At 42.6% G+C, this 22,483-nt stretch overlaps 1 protein-coding gene across 1 annotated transcript in view; it reads left to right on the forward strand.

Annotated features, from left to right (window-relative positions):
• Positions 1 to 237: 237 nt before the first annotated feature.
• MED23 (mediator complex subunit 23) overlaps positions 238 to 22,483 on the forward strand; it is a 116,805-nt gene continuing 94,559 nt past the window's right edge. Inside the window, exons 1-5 of the mRNA XM_077486864.1 lie at positions 238 to 462; positions 11,166 to 11,197; positions 13,846 to 13,933; positions 16,741 to 16,865; positions 18,633 to 18,744. Coding sequence (XP_077342990.1) covers positions 424 to 462; positions 11,166 to 11,197; positions 13,846 to 13,933; positions 16,741 to 16,865; positions 18,633 to 18,744 — 396 coding nt within the window. The 5' untranslated portion in view covers positions 238 to 423. The remainder of the gene's footprint in view (positions 463 to 11,165; positions 11,198 to 13,845; positions 13,934 to 16,740; positions 16,866 to 18,632; positions 18,745 to 22,483) is intronic.

Consider the following 22,483-nt stretch of genomic DNA (forward strand, 5'->3'; position numbering starts at 1 on the left):
TGCAAGGCCGATCTAAAAAAAAGAATAAAGGTGAGATCTGAAAATGTAATATTATTATTATTTTTTTTTTATTATTAAATGTTACAAAGAAGTGTCTTATCAAGGAGGCTTTGTATCCCATAAACTCTACAGGAATGAAACTGCGGGCAGCTCTGCGTGGCACTACTGCGCACGCGCTATAGATTCTCACCTCCGTGAAGTATCATTTTGATTCGGAAGCGTTTGTTTCTGCGGGAGCTAGATGTTTGTTGCACTCCTTAACCCGGAAGCGAAAGACATTGTCCCTGTCTGTAGCTGATCACGGCTCGGTGATTGTAATGGAATGCCTATGGCCGTCAGGGAGGAGCAGCATGTGTGGCATTGTGTAGTACGATCAGTGTTCCCGGTGTGATCTCTTCTGTGTTTTGTCACACCGCCGGCCACATGGAGTCCCAGCTACAGAGCATCTTCGAGGAGGTGGTGGTAAGTCATTGGGTCATAGCAGAGTCAGGGCTGATTCTACCTTCACCCTATAAAGCATCATGGGCTGTTCTGCCTTCTCCCTTCCCTCTCTTAGAAATATAATTTTTTTTTTTGTAACTGCCCTATTTGTTCTGCAAAGTGGTACTTCCATAATTCTCACCTAGGTGAGAAGCTCACCCCCAGATGTGCCCTAGGGTTTGGGTACCAAGAGAGCCCCGCGCCACACCAGTCCTCTAGGATTCTGAGCACACTGCGTTTTCCCACAGGCAAACACTGAACAGGGAATCCTTCCGACGGATGTGCAGGTAGGCTCTACCAGGATCTGGAGAGCCCAAAGGGCACATCAGTAAATGTTCTATTATGGTGGCACCCATATAAGGGACAGAGCTACCATACTAGGAGAACTACTGACTTTAACCACTTCCTGTCCATAGGACGCACCTGTACATCCTCGGGTTACAGTGGTTATACTGGGGCCATGGCTGCAGTCATGACCCGGTATCAATCGGCCGATGAAAGAGAAAAGGAGATAAAAGCGGCACTAAGTGTAGTAGATTTGTATCAGTTTAATCAAGCCCCCATAATGGGCTACTTGCAGGATAATGGGGAAATACAGGCTCATCAATAATGGTGGACACTGGGTGGTCTGTTAATCCTTGACCGGAGCACTAACAATGGTGTGGATCATGCTGTGGCTGGAAGCCAAAGCCGGAGGAATGCTGGAACGACACCAGGATCCAGGTGCAGCGCGGTGTGGCGCAAGCGGCTTGGGGTGTCCAGACGTCACAAGTTCCAGGATGCTTTGCAGCGCGTTTTGGAGCATGTGCCGTGCTACGCTGGAGCATGCGCACCCCTTTTTCAAGCGAAACATGTCGCAAAGCATTCTGGGACCTGTAAGGTCTGGACTTTCCAAGCCACTGTCTCTCAAGCATTCCTCCGGCTTCCTTCTGGCTTCGCCCTTGGCTTCCAGCCACAGCATAATTCACACCACTGTTAGCGCTCCAGTTAAGGATTGACAGACCACCCAATGTCCACCATTATTGATGAGCCTGTATTTCACCATTATCCTGTGTGTAGCGCATTATGGGGGCATGATTAAACTGATACGAATCTACTACGCTTAGTGGCGCTTTTTTTTTTTTTCTCCTTCTGTCTGCTATATGTACAGAGTGAGCTACGCTCTTGAACCTAAGCTGACACTAGTATATGGACTTTATCCCTTGTGAACCTTGTGTTCCTATGCCCTTGCGCCTATAACCCACTTCCATCCATCTTTAAGCTGGCGATGCTGAACAATTTAAAAGTGATCTGTGCTGCTGAATTAAATTTACATGGGGTGGAAGGTGGTACCCCCATGGGCTCTCCCGGTGTATGTGGGTGTACAGCTATGTTAAAGTTTTTGTTCCCTTCCTGATTTTTTATTTTTTGCATATTTGTCACCCTTAAATGATTCAGATCATAAAACAAATTGTAATATTACACAAAGATAACCCAAGTAAATCCAAGATGCAGTTTTTTAATTAATTATTTCATTTATTAAGGGGAAAAAAACTGCCTGGCCCTATATGAAAAAGTAATTGCCCCCTCCCATGCTGAATCATGCATGAACTGTGATTAATCAACTTTTTTTGGAAAGCTCGGTTAAACGTCACTTGCCAGACCTGTTGAATCAAGAAATCGCATAAATAGAAGCTGTCTGACAAAGTGAAGCACGCTAACAGATCACAAAAAGCCACACATCATGATACAATATAAATAAAATCAAGAACAGATTAGAAACAAAGTAGTGTACCTGAATTGGTCTAGGAAGGGTTTCAACACCATTTGTAAGGGTTTAGAACTCCAGTGAACCACAGGGAGGGCCATTATCCACAAATGGAGATAACTTGGAACAGTGGTGAACCTTCCCAAGAGTGGTCGGCCTACAAAAATTACTCCAAGAGCATGACGACAACTCATCCAGGAGGTCACAAAAGAACCCAGAACAACATATAATGAACTGCAGGCCTCATGTGCCTCAGGTAAGATCAGTGTTCATGATTCAGCAATAAAAGACTGAGCAAAAATGGCATCCATGGGAGAGTTCAACAAGGACAAAGCCACTTCTGACCAAAAGAGAACACAAAGGCTCATCTCACATTTACCAAAAGACATCTTGATTATCCCTAAGACTTATAGGCAAATATTCTGTGGACTGATTAGACAAAAATGTAATTTTTTTACATCTGCCATAAAACGAATACAGCATTTCATAACAAGAACATCATATCAACAGTCAGACGAGGTGGTAGCATAATGGTCTGGACCTGCTTTGCAGCTTCAGGACCTGGATGACTTGACATAATTGCTGGAATCATGAATTCCTAGCTATACCAGGAAGTCCTACAGGAGAATGTCTGGCCATCAGTTCGTAACCTCAAGTGCGCTTGGGTTATGCAGCAGGACAATGATCCGAAACACAATAGCAAGTCCACCTCCAAATGGTTAAAATAAAGCAAAATTTTGGTTTTGGAGTGGCCTAGTCAAAGCCCAGACTTACTGTATTTTTCACTTCATAAGACGCACTTGACCATAAGACGCACTTGACCATAAGACGCACCTAGGTTTTAGAGGAGGAAAATTAGAAAATATTCTGAACCAAATGGTGTACTAAAATATTTAATATTATACTACTACTATAGGTGGGTGGTGGACACCCAATCAAATCAGCTCAGCTACACTATACCTGGGTGGTGGTGATGGTGGACACAGCAACCCACCCCCTTCCCAGATCAGTTCCAGGTGGTAGGGCAAATACAAACACGCCCCTTCAGCCTCTTCTTTCACAACAGCTCAGGTGGGTACTGTGCCAGCCGACACCTCCCATCCCCTTATCACCAGCTCACCTCAGGCAGCGGAGGACACTGCCATTACAAAACTACCTCCAGCTGTCTCTCAGCCTCAGATGCAGCTGCTGGTGGAAGGAGCAGAAAGTGAGACTGGACCAGACCATGGCGCCGGGGTGTTTGGCTGAAAAAAAAAACAGCCAGGACTCTTGCCGTTTTTGGGAGGGTGTCACAGCTTGTGGGTGTCAACTGACCTGGGTGTGGAGCAATGCCACTGACACCCCTCCATGTTTTGGCCCCTTGGGCAGACCACCTCCCCGCTCCCCCTTGGTATGCCTCTGCAAGCATCCGCCTTACATCATGTCCTCTTTCCTCCACAGGGAAGCCGAGTGCTGGTATTCTGATGGGGGGGGGGGGGGGGGCGTGGTTGGTGCTTGGTCAGCATTCACTCCATAAGACGCAGGGACATTTTCCCCCATTCTTTTGGGGTAAGAAAGAGTGTCTTATGGTGCGATTAATATGGTAAATCCAATTGAGATGCTGTATCATGACCTTACACAGGCTATTCATGCTGGAAAACCCTCCAATATGTCTGAATTAAAACAATTCCGCAAAGAAGAGTAGGCCAAAATTACTCGACAGCAATGTGAAAGACTCATTGCCAGTTATTGCAAATGCTTGCTTGCAATTGTTGCTGCCAAGGGTGGCACAGCCAGTTATTAGGTTTAGGTTAATAAATTAAACCATCATTTATAAAACTGCATTTTGTATTTACTCGGGTTATCTTTGTGTGATAATAAAATTTGTTTGATCTGAGTCATTTAAGTGTCGCAAATATCCCCCAAAAAATTCAGAAAGGGGCAAACACTTTTTCACATCTGTGTGTGTTTTTTTAAAATATACAATATATACACACACGTGAAACAAAATATAATCAGCGCAATATTCAAACTAGGCACATAAATCAGTGCAACACAATATTAAACGTATCCAGTGTCAATAGCCTACCTCTAGGCTTATCGTGATTGCTGCCAACACCTCTCAGAGTGTATTCACATGTGACTCTCAATTCAATACTAATAAACCAAAGCTAGTGTAGAGCAACCAATATAAACAATGAAACAATAATACAAGTCCAAACAATGTGAAAAATCCACTGCAGTGCAACTAGTGACAGTTCATATAATTGTTAATTCATATTATTCAGTGACCACCTCTAGCTGAAATGCCCGCGCATGTCCAGATAATGACCCCACTAGAGAGTCCCACACACCTGCTGTTTGTCTCTCAGGAAGCCACTGGAAAAATAAATCCTCCTCCTGGTGTTCTTGGACAGTGTTGACCTCCTCCTGGGAGCTCAGTCCATCAATGATCATAAAATGACAAAGGCAGAATGCACCATAGTGCTCTCTGCTACAAATATTTATTAATGCTACATACAAGGATTAAAAATACTCACATGTATGTAAAAAAAAAAAAACATGCCTATCATCAACTCTCCACCTTGATTTTAAACAGAAAATGCGTCTTGAATGGCGGCACCTCACACCTGTACGCATTACACTCTCTGATGAGCTTTTTCACAACATAAAAAGGATTTGCCAGTTATCAGTAATCCTCCCCTCACAATGACAGGGCAAGAGGAGAGCCGAAAACCAGAAAATCTGCACTGACAATCAGTGCTACCAATCTGTGCCCACCAGTGCAGCCTCATCAGTGAAGGAGAAAATTACTTGCTGTTTGGGTACAGTGTTGCATGACCGCACAATTGTCATTCAAAGTGCGAAAATTGGCCTGGGCAGGAAATGGGGGCAAGTGGTTAATACAAGTTTTTTACAAATTTGCAAAACAAAAAAAAAACAATTTTTTACTTTCTGCTATAAAATATCCAGTAAAAAAAAAATCGAATTTCTTCATAAATTTTAACTAATGGTGGTGATCAGCGACTTATAATGGGACTGTGATAGTGTGGTGGGCAAGTAACGTTTTTTCTTTGTTTTTTTTGTTTTTTTTTTGCTTAGAATAAAGATCACGATTCTCGCATGATTTTTGGCGTAACATCTTTTACATTATACAAAAAAATTGGGCAAACTTTTTTTTTTTTTTTTTTTTTTTTACATTCATTGAAGTGCATTTTTTTTGCCAAATATTTGCATTTGGAAGACAGCTGCGCAAATACAGTATGACATAAAATAGTGAAACCCATTTTTATTCTCTAGGGTCTCTGCTTAAAAAATATAATGTTTGGAGGTTCTAAGTAATTTTCCAGCAAAAAATACTGAATTTTAACTTTGTAAGCAACAAGTGTCAAAAAAAAAGGCTTAGTCTTTAAGTGGTTAAACTGACCTCATTTGCAGACCAAAGTTCACCCCTTTAGTCTGTAAATGAACAGTGAGATAGCGTTTTTCCTTTTTAATCTCTTTCAGTGGTTGTTGATAAACATTGCCAGCTGCTCCTTTTTTATTGATTTATTTTTATTTGACAGCTTTAAGCAGGGAACTGCTCTGCACTTACATGAATTGAGGAAATGCTGGTTTGGGCTGGGTTCACACCGCTGCGGCTGGGAGACCCGGATGTGATTCGCACCGCAGTGCAAATCACATCCGATCTCTGTGCGATGCGAGTTCAGCCATACAGATAGTATGGCTGAATTCGCATCGCACCCGCCGCAAACTCGGACCCTTTTTTTGGTCCGCAGTAGAATCGGATCACATGGGTGTTCACACCATGCGATCCGATTCCTGTCCGAGTTTGCAGATCGCACTGCGATATGCGGACTGATCTGGGGGTGTCATTAACATTTCACTGACACTCCCAGCAGTCCGCATAAGGCAGTGTGAACTGCCGGCGGGAGGCTTGCGATGCGGGAAAACGCCGCGGATTCGCGGCGTTCCCGCATCGCTCCGGTGTGAACCTAGCCTTACGATCATGTGGGGGATTAAATCGAGATCGCAATTTTTTTACGATTAATCATGCAACTCTGCGGGCAATCTAACAATAACTGACACTGGAGGGGAATTGACTAATTGCCACTGACGTCACCAGTGACACTAATACAGTGATCAGTGCTAACACTATATACTGTCACTGTACTAATGACACTGGCTGGAAGGGGTTAAATATGTGCCTAACTATGTGTAATGAGTGCTGCTTTTACTAATCGATCTGTTTCTCATCCTTGCTTTACATGGATGAGAAACAGAGATCGTTCTCTTTGTACAGATCTCTGTTGATTTCCAGGACAGAGCTCTTGGCTGTGATTGTACACAGCCGATCAGCAGATCCTGGCTGGGACTTGCTGACAGGCTTCTGCTGTGTACTCTCACAGCGGGTGCCGACCGGGGGGCACACATGAGTGCATCCTAAACCTGGAAGCAGGCAACGACATATGGGTACATTTTTCTTTGCCTGTGCAGGCTGCCTATCCACAGTACATTGCGGGCTGGCAGTCTGTAAGTGGTTAAACTGGGTTGCTTTACAAGCTGAGGGCTCACATATACAACAAGAAAATCAAAAAAAAAGTGTAAAGCTGAATTGCCACTGTTGCAGGCTACTTAATTTTTCTAGTGTACCAAAGGCACTTGACTACTGTGTAATGAAAGACGTGTTTTTGATAAAAGTACACTGTTGCAGTGCATTGTGGCGAGGCTTGTTGATAGATTGTGTAGGAGAGGAGTACAACGGGTATGATGGCATGCAGTGCGTACAGGAGACCAGTGTGAATAGTTTGATGCTGGACATTATGTGCAGGAGAATAGTGCGGAGGGTATGCAGTATGAAAATGAGGCAGTGGGTGCGGAAGGGCAGTACGGGGGAGGGGGTGGCGGTATGTTCTAAAGATGAATGCTGTGGGTGAGTGTGAGTGGGCATTATACGGTTTGTAGGAGAGAACCCCAGATGAGACAGTTATATCTCAGATTTAATTTGTTGGAAGTTCTGCCCAATTTTTGGGCTATATTGTAAGTCATTTTTTCAATCAAGTGGATCAATTTGATACGCTCTCTCTCTATTTAACTGAGGTCCCACTTATATTAATACTTGTCATATTCATTTGCTTTTTTAGTAAAAACATGCATCCCACCCCTGATGACTGGCAAGAAGCCAAGAAACACATTGGGTTCTCAAACTAAGGATGCTCAATTAAGCTTATTTTAATCCTTGATAATATCAACTTTGTCCTATAGAGTTTGTACTCATTCATGTGATTTTATGATTTTGATTGGTAATTTATATATTTCTGATATGAACTGCATCCATGTATGTCCATTAATTTGTCTGTACTCCAGATTCTCTAATGATTATTATTAAGAAAATATATTCATTTTATATCTGTATTTATATTACTGCATTATTATTGTATGCATTCAGGTCATGGACTACCCCTAGGGGTTATTGATTATAAATTAAATCTAAATTATTTTATCTACTCACATGTATTCATTATTTTTATTTTCAATTGACATGCTTCATTTAAAGTTCCACTTGCCCACTTTTTTCTTTATAAAATTTACCCGGGATGGAAGCATGCCATTGCTACTTGGTACTGCGGCAGGTCACTTCCTCAAATTTGTGGGAGAGAAGTACAATGCATATAGCAGTGGGCAATATATATATGTGTGTGTGTGTGTATGTAGTACAGTACAAGAAGGTATGTGTAAAAGAGAAGTGAGTGGCAGAGGGTAGTTTATTATTATTATTATTATTATTATTATTATTATTAGAGAGGAGATCTAACATGTTTTCCTGTTGGCTTATATCTATGTTGTAAAAAGTGAAAAAAACAGCACTGTTTATGAATAAATAACTGAATATCCGTTGACAAAATAAATTATTAGAAAACTCCCTGCTGCAACTAAATGTGAGATACACACAATGAAAACCAATTAAGAAAAAGAAGCTGTACTGAAGATCACAAAAATATGTGATATATGCTCATATGCCATAAATAGTGCTAAAATAAAATGAAAATAAATCATTACCACCCTGAAAAAAACATTTCCCACCATGTGTACAAAAATTGATATTGCAAACTTAAATGAAAAAAAAATAAAAAGCGATGATAAGAAAAAAATAAATGTATATAGTCCAAAATTGAATGAGAAATAAGAAAATAAAGCTTCAGTCCATTTAGGTGACACCGCACACAGCACCCTCAGAATATGAAGCAAGTGCACCAAGGAAAGAATCCTCCACCACTAGATCCAGTGAGGCTCACCAGCTAGCCAGATCTGACGTCAGCAGGGTTGAGCGGAGCGCTGACGTCACCACCATTCCCCGTTGGTCTAGGAAGGAGGGGCAGTGAGAGAGAGAGCCGGCCGGGTCGTTATTTTACACACACGCGTGTATACGGCTAAATTGTGAGTTTGAAATCTTGATTTTTACATGTTTTAATAAGTCTTTTGTGGAGTTGCACTATGGGATCTCTTCTGTTTGTTTTATCCCATTAAATCGATGTGGCTGGGATGAGAGACGCTCTGAGGAGATATACAGATCGGAGTTACCAGTGGTGTATCTTGATACAAAGGTCCAGACTGAGGGTTAAATAGAGATCTGGCTAGCTGGTGAGCCTCACTGGATCTAGTGGTGGAGGATTCTTTCCTTGGTGCACTTGCTTCATATTCTGAGGGTGCTGTGTGCGGTGTCACCTAAATGGACTGAAGCTTTATTTTCTTATTTCTCATTCAATTTTGGACTATATACATTTATTTTTTTCTTATCATCGCTTTTTATTTTTTTCATTTAAGTTTGCAATATCAATAATTTTTGTACACATGGTAGGAAATATGTTTTTTCACGGTGGTAATGATTTATTTTCGTTTTTATTTTAGCACTATTTATGGCATATGAGCATATATCATATTTTCATGATCTTCAGCACAGCTTCTTTTTCTTAATTTATATCTATGTTGAGCTGCCTCACTGGCCAATAACAATGTACAGGGAAGGCAAAACAAGCTTCATTACTGTTGGAAGTGCCAGGGCTTTGAAAAATAATGGGCCAGCATTCGGGTGTAGAGCGGGTAATGAAAGCTACTGCTCCTGGGATGCCTGCAGCTTACAGAATAACTGCTAGCATGACGGAGGCTTGGAGAGAACTTAAGAGGGGCATATTGCATGTACACATTACTGTATGCATGAAAAAGTCAGCTTTTATTTAGGCACGTGTCTGTTCACCACACGGTACATACAGAGAGGTTGGAGTGCTTGGTAAGAAGATAAGTACTGTACATGCTGGGACAGTGGCTTTTCCTGGGAAGTTATTGGGAACTTATGTTCAGCCAGCAGCTTTCTGTGAATGGGGACCCTCTATATGGAACCAGGGAGATGTGGAATTAATGTTTTACACCTTGGATTCTATACCAGTCGTGTGTTTAGTATTTAGGGAGACTCATGTGTGACACTAAATCCTTCAGGGCAAAACTGAACAACACTGTCCCTGGAAATGATTTGAACACATCAGAACTCTCATGTCTATACATAGGTTACCCCCCAAATTCTATCTCGCATGTGACCCTATTTTTTTTTTCATTTTGTGTGGGCTAAATTTAGTCTGTTACTATGGTATTCTTCTTTTCATTACACACACCTGATGATCCTGCCAGTTCCCCCATTTTTCTTTTTCATTCTGACTTCTTGAAGCAGGGAGGGAGATCTGTGCTGACATGGTCAGTTTGCACCTTCTGCTTCCCATTTGGAGAAACAGGATGCCACACGCAAGTAATCATGCCTGTATCATCTGTAGTCAGTTCAGCTACCACACCCCCTGGCCAAACATACTGTTTTGATTGACATGGCTCCCACCACTTACTATTAAAACATCAGCGGAGATGGAGAGAAGAGACATGTCCCCCACCCAGCTCTGCTGTGTTGATTAACGACAAGAACCTTTGTCAAAGTTGTACTGGAATGGGACAGAGCAGGCATGCCCCTGCTATGTGTAAAGGTGTGCTGTGCAAACATGTGATGGCAGTATACAAAATTGTAAAAGAATAATTTTCTTTAAAAAAGTGAATTCAGTGGAGGTAAATCTTATGATATGCCGCATTACAATTGGCTGCTATAGTATATACATACATATACTTCAATACTTTCAGGTATGTCCTGGCACCTCTAGGTTAACACATTTATGAGAAGGAATATAAACAGAACTGCTCTTCTAAAACTATAGATGCAGAGGTGAACAACCTAGATAAAATCTATTGCACAAGAATGACATGTTGGGTAACACTGCTTTTTTTTTTTTTTTTTTTTTTCTTTGGGCCCACTTACTCTTGTGTATTGTGGTAACTTTCACTAAACATGACAAAGGCAAACCTGCTCTATGTGTGACATGTTCATTGTGAATGCCACCCCGATACATTGTACAGTAGGATCCAACACATTGTGAGGCACTGCAATGCATAGTATGTGTGGTGTGGTGTGCTGCAGTGTTAAAAAAAGAAAAAAAAAAATGGGTGGTTGCACATTTTTATTTTTTTTCATCCATTTTTTGGCAGCCAGTTCATAATGAACGGTTGGGCTATCTTATCTTGCTTTCACTTCAATATTGTCAATTTATAATTGGGTGTAAAATAATTAGTGGTTTGAAGCAAAATCTTTAGCAAAAAAAACAAAACCTTTTATTTTTTTAGTACTATTATTATTTTCTCAATGACAAACACTTAATCCAAGGGAGGATGCAGAACCCAAGATTCAGTAATCGTTGCTTCTGTGAAAGCACACATTTTTGTAAACAAACAAAATAGATACAAAACTTGTGATTTACATACCACATGGTCTGTGTGTGTGCCACTTGTCTTTTGAAAGTATGTCACATTACATGTATACGAATTAACGTAATTTAATTATGTTTGTTTTTTTTTTTTTTTTCTGTTGTAGAAAACGGAGATCATCGAAGAGGCCTTTGCTGGGTATGTGCCTCTCCTGTTTCAAAGTGTCTGTCTAAATTGCTTTTCCCCAAAACAAAAATAGAACTCTATGGGCAGCTTGTATTTAGCTTATAGAGGACACTTTAGGGACTTGATATCTCTAAATCAGAGTTCCACACAAAAATGTAACTTCAGTTTTTAAGGTCCTCTTCCCCGTCTCCTGTTAGTAATACTGAGCTTTTGAGGAGGAGGGGGGGTAGGGGGGTTAGACAGGTAGCTGCTCCCACTTCCGTTCCAGATGTCTAGGCGATCGGAAGCAGAAGTCCTCCTTCCCAAAGTCTTCTGGGATGTATGAATACACCTCTGGACCGTGGAACAAATGAGTGGCTTTTTGTAGCTGCTGACTTTTAATACACAAATTCCGCTTTCTATCTTTGATAGGATAGACATTGTGCACATCGAGTTTACAACTAATAGTGAATATCTGCCAGCGTGGTACATGCAGGATAAATTATGCTTAAAGTGAACTTCACCCAATCGAGAAGTTCCGCTCTCCCTCCGTCCTTGACATTTGGCCAATATTTTTTTTGGAGGGGGGGGATAACTTGTTTTGACGGGTACCAGCTACCCCAACTTCTGGTCAGATCGCCACTGTGATCTGAGTGCAATTGCACCCCCCCCATAGAAGAGGAAAGCTGAGTATACATTTTTTTTCATGGTGAGCTTTCAGAAAAAACCAAGTAAATAAGCTAAGCAGCAAAATGTAAATATTTAAGTGTGAGCATTGAGACTTTAAAATATTTCAACTTCTATGTGAAAATATAAATATATGTAATAATTTACTTATGTGCTTTAGCATCCTGGATACTCTTTCTCTCTCTTTTCCTGCTGAAGAGTGAGTGCCACTCTGTTGGCAAAGGCCCAACTTGTTGAAATTGCACGGTGAAATTATTATGCCTTGTCTTCAAAGGGACAGGACTAATAACTCTGCTTGAGCTTTTGCAGCACATGTGGATGCATTAGCAGAAGTTCAGCTACTATGGTTACTGCAGAACAGTTGCAAACCTGTTTTGATGGTCTCTGCAATAAATAAATAGTTAATGCAAAAGGGGGAGAGACACCAGCATGCAGAGAGTTTGCTCCTTTGTGGCAATCTTCTAGTGTTGACTCACAGCCAGATATAGAAAATTACATTTAATTTCATTGTGTGTGCTTTAAAAATAGAAGTATCTTCTCACAGTATAAGTAGGTAAATCTGTCTTGCTTTTGGCATCCTGTATGCAGCAGTGCTCAGACTGGGAAAAGAGGGTGGAGCAGGCGGGGCTGGGGAAAGAGGGGGGGAGCAGGCAGCGCTCGGGCTGGGGAAATATGGGGGAGCAGGTGGCGCTCGGGCTGGGGAAAGAGGGGGGGAGCAGTCGACGCTCGGGCTGGGGAAAGAGGGGGGGGAGCAGTCGACGCTCGGGCTGGGGGAAAGAGGGGGGGGAGCAGGCGGCGCTCGGGCTGGGGAAAGAGGGGGGGGGGAGCAGGCGGCGCTCGGGCTGGGGAAAGAGGGGGGGGAGCAGGCGGCGCTCGGGCTGGGGAAAGAGGGGGGGGGGAGCAGTCGACGCTCGGGCTGGGGAACGAGGGGGGGAGCAGTCGACGCTCGGGCTGGGGAACGAGGGGGGGGAGCAGTCGACGCTCGGGCTGGGGAAAGGGGGGGTGCAGGCGGCGCTTGGGCTGGGGAAAGGGGGGGAGCAGGCGGCGCTCGGGCTGGGGAAAGAGGGGTGCAGCAGGGGGCGCTCGGGCTGGGGAAAGAGGGGGGGAGCAGGGGGCGCTCGGGCTGGGAAAAGAGGGGGGGAGCAGGGGGCGCTCGGGCTGGGAAAAGAGGGGGGGAGCAGGGGGCGCTCGGGCTGGGAAAAGAGGGGGGGAGCAGGGGGCGCTCGGGCTGGGGAAAGAGGGGGGGAGCAGGTGGCGCTCGGGCTTGGGAAAGAGGGGAGGAGCAGGGGGCGCTCGGGCTGGGGAAAGAGGGGGGGAGCAGGGGGCGCTCGGGCTGGGGAAAGAGGGGAGGAGCAGGCGGCGCTCGGGCTGGGGAAAGAGGGGGGGAGCAGGCGGCGCTCGGGCTGGGGAAAGAGGGGGGGAGCAGGCGGCGCTCGGGCTGGGGAAAGAGGGGGGAGCAGGCGGCGCTCGGGCTGGGGAAAGGGGGGGGAGCAGGTGGCGCTGGGGAAAGAGGGGGGGAGCAGGCGGGGCTGGGGAAAGAGGGGGCAGCAGGCGGCGCTGGGGAAAGAGGGGGGCAGCAGGCGGTGCTCGGGCTGGGGAAAGAGGGGACAACTGAGAACAAGAAAAGCGAATACAACGGACGCGGAATCACTAAAATTGGACTAATGAAGAATAGAAGAAATTGCCTAGTCTTTGAGTCTTGATCTCTGCTGCAACATGTAGATCGATCAGTGCAGTATATAAGTGCAATATAAATCTTGGGATACGAGGTGCAACAGAGCTCAAACGGCATAAGTATGCAATAAATCTGTAGGAACGCATTCGCATGGGACAAACCCTTAAATGTTTCCATCATCTTGTTGAATCCATGATGTGCAAGAACATGGTGTTAGGCATCTAGGCTGATCTCAATACAAACTAAGGTTCAACCTGTGTGTGTGTGTGTGTGTGTGTGTGTGTATGTGTATATATATTTTTATGCTTTTTCATTCTAGCATGTTTATGGACACACCAGATGATGAAAGAACAAAGTTACTGAGCTGCCTTGGGGCTTTCAGACAGTTCTGGGGTGACCTTCCTCAAGTAAGTGCTGTATGTAACTACCTACCGATTGTGGCTTTTTTATGTCAATCTGTACAGAAACGAAACTTCTTAGTGCAACGTATGTTAGTCAGAAGATGGGCATGTTCTTGCAGTGTTACTGAACTACAAGCAAATGCCAAAATACACTTTACTGTTTTACCTGTCAAAGGATTGGGATCTGTTCTGTTTGGACTTCCTTGTGTTTAATGTACACCTGCTACACTGGATCATCAAGCAGATGGCAACTATGATTCCTGGTTCAATGGCCATGTTTGGACAATAATGTTGCCAGTATCCCACCCCTTTGTTTAATTTCAGCTCTCTGATGGAGAATCTCCTGAGATTGGCTGTATTGGGACGAATCATCCATTTTTATGATGCTACACAGTCAACAGTGTCCTAGCTAACAAGGGTATAAACATGCATTGAGGACAGACTGTCTGGAGTGTGAACGATCCAGTGCCAAACCTTTTGTATGAGAGGTTAATGTACCTGTTCCCAACAGGTACATGAATCTGTCATCCATACCGATATCTATCCCACAGAGGAACAAGGGAATTTTAAAGAGTATCTTTGATACTTTTTCATGAATTGACTAGTGTTTTTTAAGCTCTGTAATCTTACGCTTGTGGTGTCAGCCCTTCCTACCTAAAGTGATTGTAAAGTCTCATTTTTAAAAATAAAATAACAAACATGATGTACTTCCTCTGAGCAGTTGGTTTTGCACAGAGCAGCCCAAATCCTCCTCCTCAGGTCCCTCTTTGCTGCTCCTGGCCTCTCCCTCCTATCGAGTGCCCCCTCAGCCAGCAGCTTCCTATGGGGGCACTCTAGCCGAGTCACAACTCCATGTGTCCATTCAGACATGGAGCCCCAACCTGGCCCCACCCCCTCTATCCCCTGATTAACTGACTGACTTTAGTTGATGGCCAGTGGCGCTGCTGCTGTGTCTCAACCAATCAGGAGTGTCTCGGATGGCTTAGACATTCGTGGAGAGAGATGTGGTGTTGGGGGGGCTGCTACACACAAGGTTTTTTATCTTGCTCATAGAGTGCATTAAGATAAAAACCTTCTGCCTTTATAACTCCTTTGATATTGGATAGATTACGAAGGACACAACCTACTCCTCAACTCCATACCTTTCCTTGGGAGGAAGTTGTCACCTCACAAGATTTCTGGCAAAATTAAGACATATTTTTGCGAATAAAACTCTTAGGCCTCATGCACACGGACGTTTTTACAGCCACTTTTTTGAGCTTTTTTTGCAGCTTAAAAACGGCTGTCCATGTTAGTCTATGGCTTCATGCCCACCTAGGCGTTTTTGAGCTGCAAATGGCATAGGCGTTTTTAAGCTGTAAAGAAAACCCAGGACCAGTGCGTTCCGTGGCGTGGAGCTAGAGCTGTAAAAACGCGAATCGCGTGAAAACGCGCAAAAACGCGCATAAACGCGCAACATATTTTCTTTGTTTTCTGAGTGCTATAGCCAAGAGATGTGTTTTTTAAAAAACGCTACTTAACGCTAACGCTAAAAAACGCGCAAAAACGCCAATGCAAAACGCGGTAAAAATCACGTTTTTAACAACGATTTTTCCAGGCATCGGAGCTAGCTTTGCAGCCAGTTTTTTAAAACGTCCGTGTGCATGAGCACTTAATCATATATTTAGTAGGATGGGAATAAAAATCATTATTAGGGTTTACATATAATTTAAAGTGGAAGTTGAGGGTTTTCCTACCTAAGCTTAAAACTTCTTCCACCCCCTTCTAACTATCCTGTAAAAAGAAGATGTTTATACTTGCCTATTCACAGATAGCTCCGGTCTGGTCACATGATCTCCTCCTCAGTGGCCTATTTCAGGGAAGAGCAGAGATTGGTGCATCCTTTGTTGGCTGTCATTCCTTTCCCCTGAAGTTGCCGCTAGGAGCTGATCATGTGACCCGACCACCTTGTGAATAGGTATGTATAAGCATCTTCCTTTCACAGAATATTTAGAGTAGTATTTAGAAGGGGGGTGAGAGAAAGTTTTTATGTTTAGTTAGGAATAGCCTGAACTTCTACTTTAAGAATTTGGGCAAAACACTGCATTAAACAGGGTAGCATGTTGGGATTATTTACAAATACTGGTATGCCTGATGGTGTTTTAACCTTTTTCTGACCATGTAATGCATATATGCAATGGCAGTGCGGGTCACTGCACGTGTTCCCAGCCACTGTTTATCAAATGGACTCCCAATCTTGCAGACACTATAAAATGAAATTACAGCAATTGCATGCATTATTGGTATGCCACCTCAGCTTCTTGGTGTTTGGATCCATTTAAAAGGCTTATGGAAGGTGGCACCACAGGAATAAAGATGCAGCTCTTAATGTTTAGTCTTCTAAATTGAAATCTACTCTTATGCCAAACTTAAAGCATGGAACGTTACCCATAACAACTTGGTCGACTCAGCGTGAAAGTACCCTCAAGGTTCTCTGCAGATTAGTCTCTACAAATTTGGCACAGTGCCTAAGAATAGAGAGCAACTGAGCATGTGCAGAGCAAGGTGAGACAGTGTATTACTGGATTTTTAAACAGTATAGGCAATTATTTTTAATCTTTTACAAGCTATACCTTCAAAAGGTGCCATGATGAAGTGATCTAGCAGGACTTAATTTTCTGACTAATGTTCCACTTTAAAGTATATGAGAATATAAGGTGACAGTTAAATATTTTTTTATTTTTTCCATGCATGTATTTTTTTTTTTTTCTTTTTATTTGTTCATTCTGTAAGCTACTTTTTAATTTGTACATTTTATGTCCTCCTGTGTTTAGGAATCTCATGAGCAATGTGTGCAGTGGATTGTGAGGTTTATACATGGGCAGCACAGTCCGAAAAGAATCTCCTTCCTCTATGACTGTCTGGCAATGGCAGTGGAAACTGCTGTACTTCCTCCGAAGTATGTACACCTACTCTTCTACTTGTTCTGATAATCTTTTGAGAAAGAAGCAAACAAATCCAGTTACATAATACTGCGTTTGGGATTTTTTTTTCCTTAAAAGGTCATTGCACCTATTTTGTTGAGAGGGGAAAAAATATTGCCAAATTCAACTGTCATCTTTACAATGTAAAGATGTTGGTGTATTGTAGCATACAGAATATTACCTCAGTTTTTTAGACTTTGATATTTGATCAGAATGCTCTTGTGCAGTAAATGAAAGCTGTTCTTAGACTTCGGGTAGAAGCAGTTATCATTACATAGTGTGAAATTTCTGACACATTCATTATACAGACTGAGTGTAGTTGAAAGGATGAGAAATTTTTGTTTGTTTTTAGAAAATCATTGCTTGCTGTGAATTGGAAAGAAAATGGACCACTAAAAAACTTTGGTAGCTTTTTAATAGATATTGAGTGAAATCTTGCATGTTAAAAATGTTCCTGAGTCTTCTGCCACATACATACTAGGTGTCTAGCCCCTGTGCACCCAGGAGGTGCAGTGTCTAGCTCCACTACCTACAGCTCGTGAAAGTCTGACAGGCGAAAATATGCTTTGACTGGATGCGGTACCGAGTGGTACTCGTGTTTTAAAGCCCTATGCACTTAGCTTTTGACAAGCTGCAGACAGAAGAGCCAAACTTGGACTGCACCTATGCCTCCCGGGTGCATGAGAACACCGGGATTGGATGCACAGGAGCTTGATGCCCAAGTGTGCATGTAGCCTGTAGAGCTTTACAAGAAAATATTTTGCTTTTTACTTGCCATTTTACAACCATAATAATCACATTATCAAGTAGCTATAATAATTACTCACTATGTACCTCTCTTGTAGATATTCCTTTTATACAACTTTATACTTTTGAAGTCCCACAGAGCACCATCAAAGTTTGAGTGAAGCTCTGCTTTAACATTGTGTTTTGTTGTTTTTTTTTACCCCTGTGATACTGTCACCAGAACAGGAACTAATGAAAAATCTCCCTAACAAACACAGAAATAAAAACCCGATAGTTTATAACCCTACCCCATTCTATCTAGAAGTTTTTACACTAAAGGTACAATTCAGAGTGGGCTTCTGCTTAAGAACTCTCTATACAGTATGTAGAAGAGAGAGTCCATTCTACCTATAGTAAAATGAGTTGATCTCGATCCATGCATTACGCTTACTGCTATGGGAGCCAATGGCTGCGTTATCAATCTAGCTAATCGAGAAACCCAGGCAGAAAGGTACAGCGTGTCTCCGCTGAGGGAACAAATGGGCTCAGGTGAGTAAAACGGGAGAGCTGGGTGCCGGTCAGTGTCAGACTTTTTTTCACCTTTAATGCATTGGATGCATTAAGGTGGAAAAAAAAAAACAGGCTTTACAATCCCTTTTTAAGGGTATTAATATCTACTTATTAGGGTCTACTTTATGTAAAGTAAGACATGCTATTTTTTAATGAGGATTAGTAGAGTATCGCTAGCCAATTTAGGTATATTTGTAAGGAGTAGATGTTTGTAATTCTCTACTTGTAGCTTTTGCAGTTTCCTGTACTCTAAAATACAAGCATTCATCCAAAAAAACAGATGCATCCCACTTCTAAATGAAAAACATGAGCGTTTACTCTGGTATCCATAATCTTTTTGTACTAATAATAACCATTAACAGGCCTGTGGAAGCTTATTGGCCCTTTCTAAAAAATAAATAAAATAAACTTGTAAATGTTTAAAGCATTTGTTTTACTTGTTTCAGAATGGTATGTGAAGCATTGGTAAATTCCGATGCACTAGAGTGGGAAAAAACACAACTTTGGGTGCTGACATTTAAACTTGTACTGAAAATCATTGGTGGAGTTGATTATAAGGTATGTGTCATGTTTCCTTTTGATTTATCTGTATGCTTTATTTGGTTTTAAAATGTATGTTCAACCAAAACTTATAAAACTATAGGCAAAACCTTATTTATATTTTTTTACTCATTTTGGATCGAATAAGGGAGGGTTATAACGCCTGTCTTTTTTTTTTTTTTTTTTTTCCCTGCATCTCGTGGTTGACAGTCGGTGTTAATGGGGTAATCCCTGACTTGTAGCTATTGTGTTGTCTGGCCAGGGGCACGGAGAGCTGTCCCTGCCAGGGGAACACAGTGATTAATGCTGGTGGATATAGCTGTTGGCTATAGTCGCATGCTAGAAATTGGGCATATTGGTTGTACTCAAGGTGATTGATGGATTGACTTGGATACAGTCAGCCTGCCCATAGATGGATCATATCTAGGACAGTTCAGCAGGGACCAGGGTCGGCTTTACTGTGCCCAACAACATTTTTTTTTTTTTAGAAACGAGAAGGTAGATGGAGGGATGGCTTTCACAAGGTTTTCAAACCTAAGGAGACAGAAATATATTTATAAGATCTAACTGCCATTGGTTGAAACATGCATTATGAATTTTTGCTCCATTGTATGGTTTTCAGTAAGTCAGACTGAATTGCATCCTTATATGATAGATGGAAGATGGTTCGTTCACTGTACTCTGATCTCACATATCTATATAGTTATAAAGAGGCATCTGCCTGTTTGTTTGTGTAGGCGGGTGACCTTTTTTATTACATGATGGGAAAAATGTGACTTGCAGTGTGCCAATGTGTTAAATATGGATTTAAATATAGAAGGGGGGACTATGGACTTTATAGGCACGATAACAAGATGTGTATGTGTATAATCACGCTTCTTCTGGAGCTTAAAGTGACTGGCTAACAAAAATGAAAGAAAATAACATAAATACAATGTATACAAAAGAGATTAAATATATACTCGTACATTATTCCAATATTACAAACTATATCCTGAGTATCCAGGCCCAGTCGGTACACAATAGGCAAGAGGAAACAGTCTTGTGGCACCATGGGGGCGTACCTAATATAATGAAAAGGGTAAATAGTGCATATATAAAAACATGGATAGCTCAATGTAAAGTATGTTTGGAAAAAATGACATATAAGAAGAAGTCAATAGCAAAAGTATTAATAAGTTGTATAACACAATGGCCATATCATGTTACCATATAGTATAAATGTACTTACTGAACAAACAAAGTAAAATCAATGAGTTTCTGAACCCCAGTTGGGAGGGCAAGCAACACACCAGGACAGAACTATGTCCTGTATCAGTAAGTACATTTATACTATATGGTAACGTGATATGGCCATTGTGTTCTACAACTTAATACTTTTGCCATTGACTACTTCTTATGTAATTTTTTCCAAACATAGTTCAATGTAAAGTATCTTAAATGGCAAAACCTAACTGATATAAACAGTATGATGCAAAACAGATAAGTCACTGATTTTCAACTATTCAGCCAGTAAGCCCAGGTTCACACTGATGCAATGTGGGAAACGCACAAGACGCTTGGCGCCCCTGTGATCTGCTGAGGGTATCAATGTTAAATTAACGACACCCCAAAATATATCGCAAAACGCAGTACAATTGCCAGAATCGCATCACTTCACATGGGTACAAACGCCCATGCACTGTGATTCAGGTGCAGACAAAACAGTCCTGTACCATTTTGGTGCAGATGCGATTTGAGCCATGCAAAATGTATAGCTCAAATTGCACGGCACAGGCATGTGATGTACACAGGTGTCCTGCACCACACAAGTGTGAACCCAGGCTGGATATGAAAAGACTGTACTGCCCTCCTGCATTATTTTTCTGGTCAGTGGCTCGCTTGATGGTGAAACCAGCATCTGTCTATCCTGACAGGTTTATTTAAAGGGTATCTACAGGTTAAAATTTAAAAACAAATATTTTCAAATATTTCAATTATCTCTAGCCTTCACTTATTAGACCTCATTCCCACTGGTTTATTGTAAAACGCTGTTTCTCCTGACAGGAGAAAATCAGCTTTAAAAACTCCCCTAAGCTCTCGTTTTTTTTTTTTTTAAATGGGCTTAGCAGCATTTAGTTTTTAGTCATTTTATTTCATTGGCCAGAATTTCAGTGTTTATTTCAATAGCCAGAATAAAATTGAAGTACTAAACGCGCCTAGTAGTTATGTGTGTTTAGGTGCATTTAGCAGCTTCAAGTGTTTTTTTTTTTTTTTCCCTGCCAAAACGTTGCTGTTTCTGGACGCACTGGCAGAGGGTTTATTTTTTCTGCTTTTAAACTCTCCTGCCACTAAACACTACTAAAAGCCTCGGTATGCATGGACATCTTCCTTAAATTCTGTGACACATAATCACTATGCTCTATAGACATTGATATGTCGTAGAATTCACAGAACCTGCCTTCTGAACAGCAGAGGTTCTGAGAGGAGGAGTTTCAGGAGGCAGATTAGGTACAGGAATCAATGTTTACGGGCAGCATGGTACCATGGGATATGTAGTCTTTTAGACATTGAACGTAAACTGTAGAAATCAAGCTGCAAAGCATGCAGGGAATCCAGGAAGTTATGAAAAGAGCTAGCAAACGGACAGAACTCTGAACAATACTGGAGATTTTTTTTTAAGTAAGCTTAAATTGGATTGTCAAAAATAACTACCGTATATACTCGAGTATAGGCCGACCCGAATATAAGCCGAGGCCCCCAATTTACCCCCAAAAAACTGGAAAAAATTATTGACTCGTGTATAAGCCGAGGGTGAGACATGCCTGTCCATCCCTGTGTGTCCGTCCATCCCTGTGGGTCCATCCATCCCTGTGTGTGTGTCCATGCATCCGTGTGTGTGTGTGTGTGTGTGTGTGTGTGTGTGTGTGTCCATGCATCCGTGTGTGTGTGTGTGTGTGTGTGTCCGTGCAGCCTACCTGTGTCCAGCCTGCCTGCGTCCCGTCCAGCCTGCGTCCCGTCCAGCCTGCGTCCCGTCCAGCCTGCGTCCCGGCCCGGCCCGTCCCGTCCCGGCCCGTCCCGTCCCGTCCCGGCCCGTCCCGTCCCGAGCCGAGCCTCCGTCCTTCAGCTCTTCGTCGGCGGCCATTCTAGGATTCAAAAGCCGCGCCTCCGTCGGTGATAGGCGGAACACTCAATTTCCCACTGACTGCTGTTCCGCCTATCGGATGTCCGTGATAGGCGGAACACTCAATTTCCCAGCAGCCTGTGTTCTGCCTATCACGGGCATCGTCTCATCCTCGTCCGTAGTACGAGGATGAGACGATGTCCGTGATAGGCGGAACACAGGCTGCTGGGAAATTCAGTGTTCCGCCTATCACAGGCGAAGGCGGAGGCGCGGCGTTTGAATGTTAGAATGGCCGCTGTCTGTCTGCTCGATACGCTGATCGAGCAGGCAGACAGCGATGACTCGAGTATAAGCCGAGGGGGGCACTTTCAGCCTCAAAAAAGAGGCTGAAAATCTCGGCTTATACTCGAGTATATACGGTAGTTTATATTGTTATTACAGTGCCAATGTTATAGAATAGAAATGTAAACTGCTATGTTTTCAGGGCTGTGGACAACTTTGAACTTTTCTCCAAACATGGTGGATGTGTCCTGTAGTTAGAACTGATCTCTGAGCTTTTGGACTCCTTGATTCCCTTCTTAGCCCAATATGCTCTGTAAAACCTTAAACAACCCCCCCACAATCCATTCTGTGCAAGTTGCCCCTATGTCCCTG

Source organism: Lithobates pipiens, unplaced genomic scaffold, assembly GCF_037356315.1.
Source record: "Lithobates pipiens isolate NorthernLeopardFrog02 unplaced genomic scaffold, aLitPip1_a1.2 Scaffold_18, whole genome shotgun sequence".
NCBI classification, from domain to species: Eukaryota; Metazoa; Chordata; class Amphibia; order Anura; family Ranidae; genus Lithobates; species Lithobates pipiens.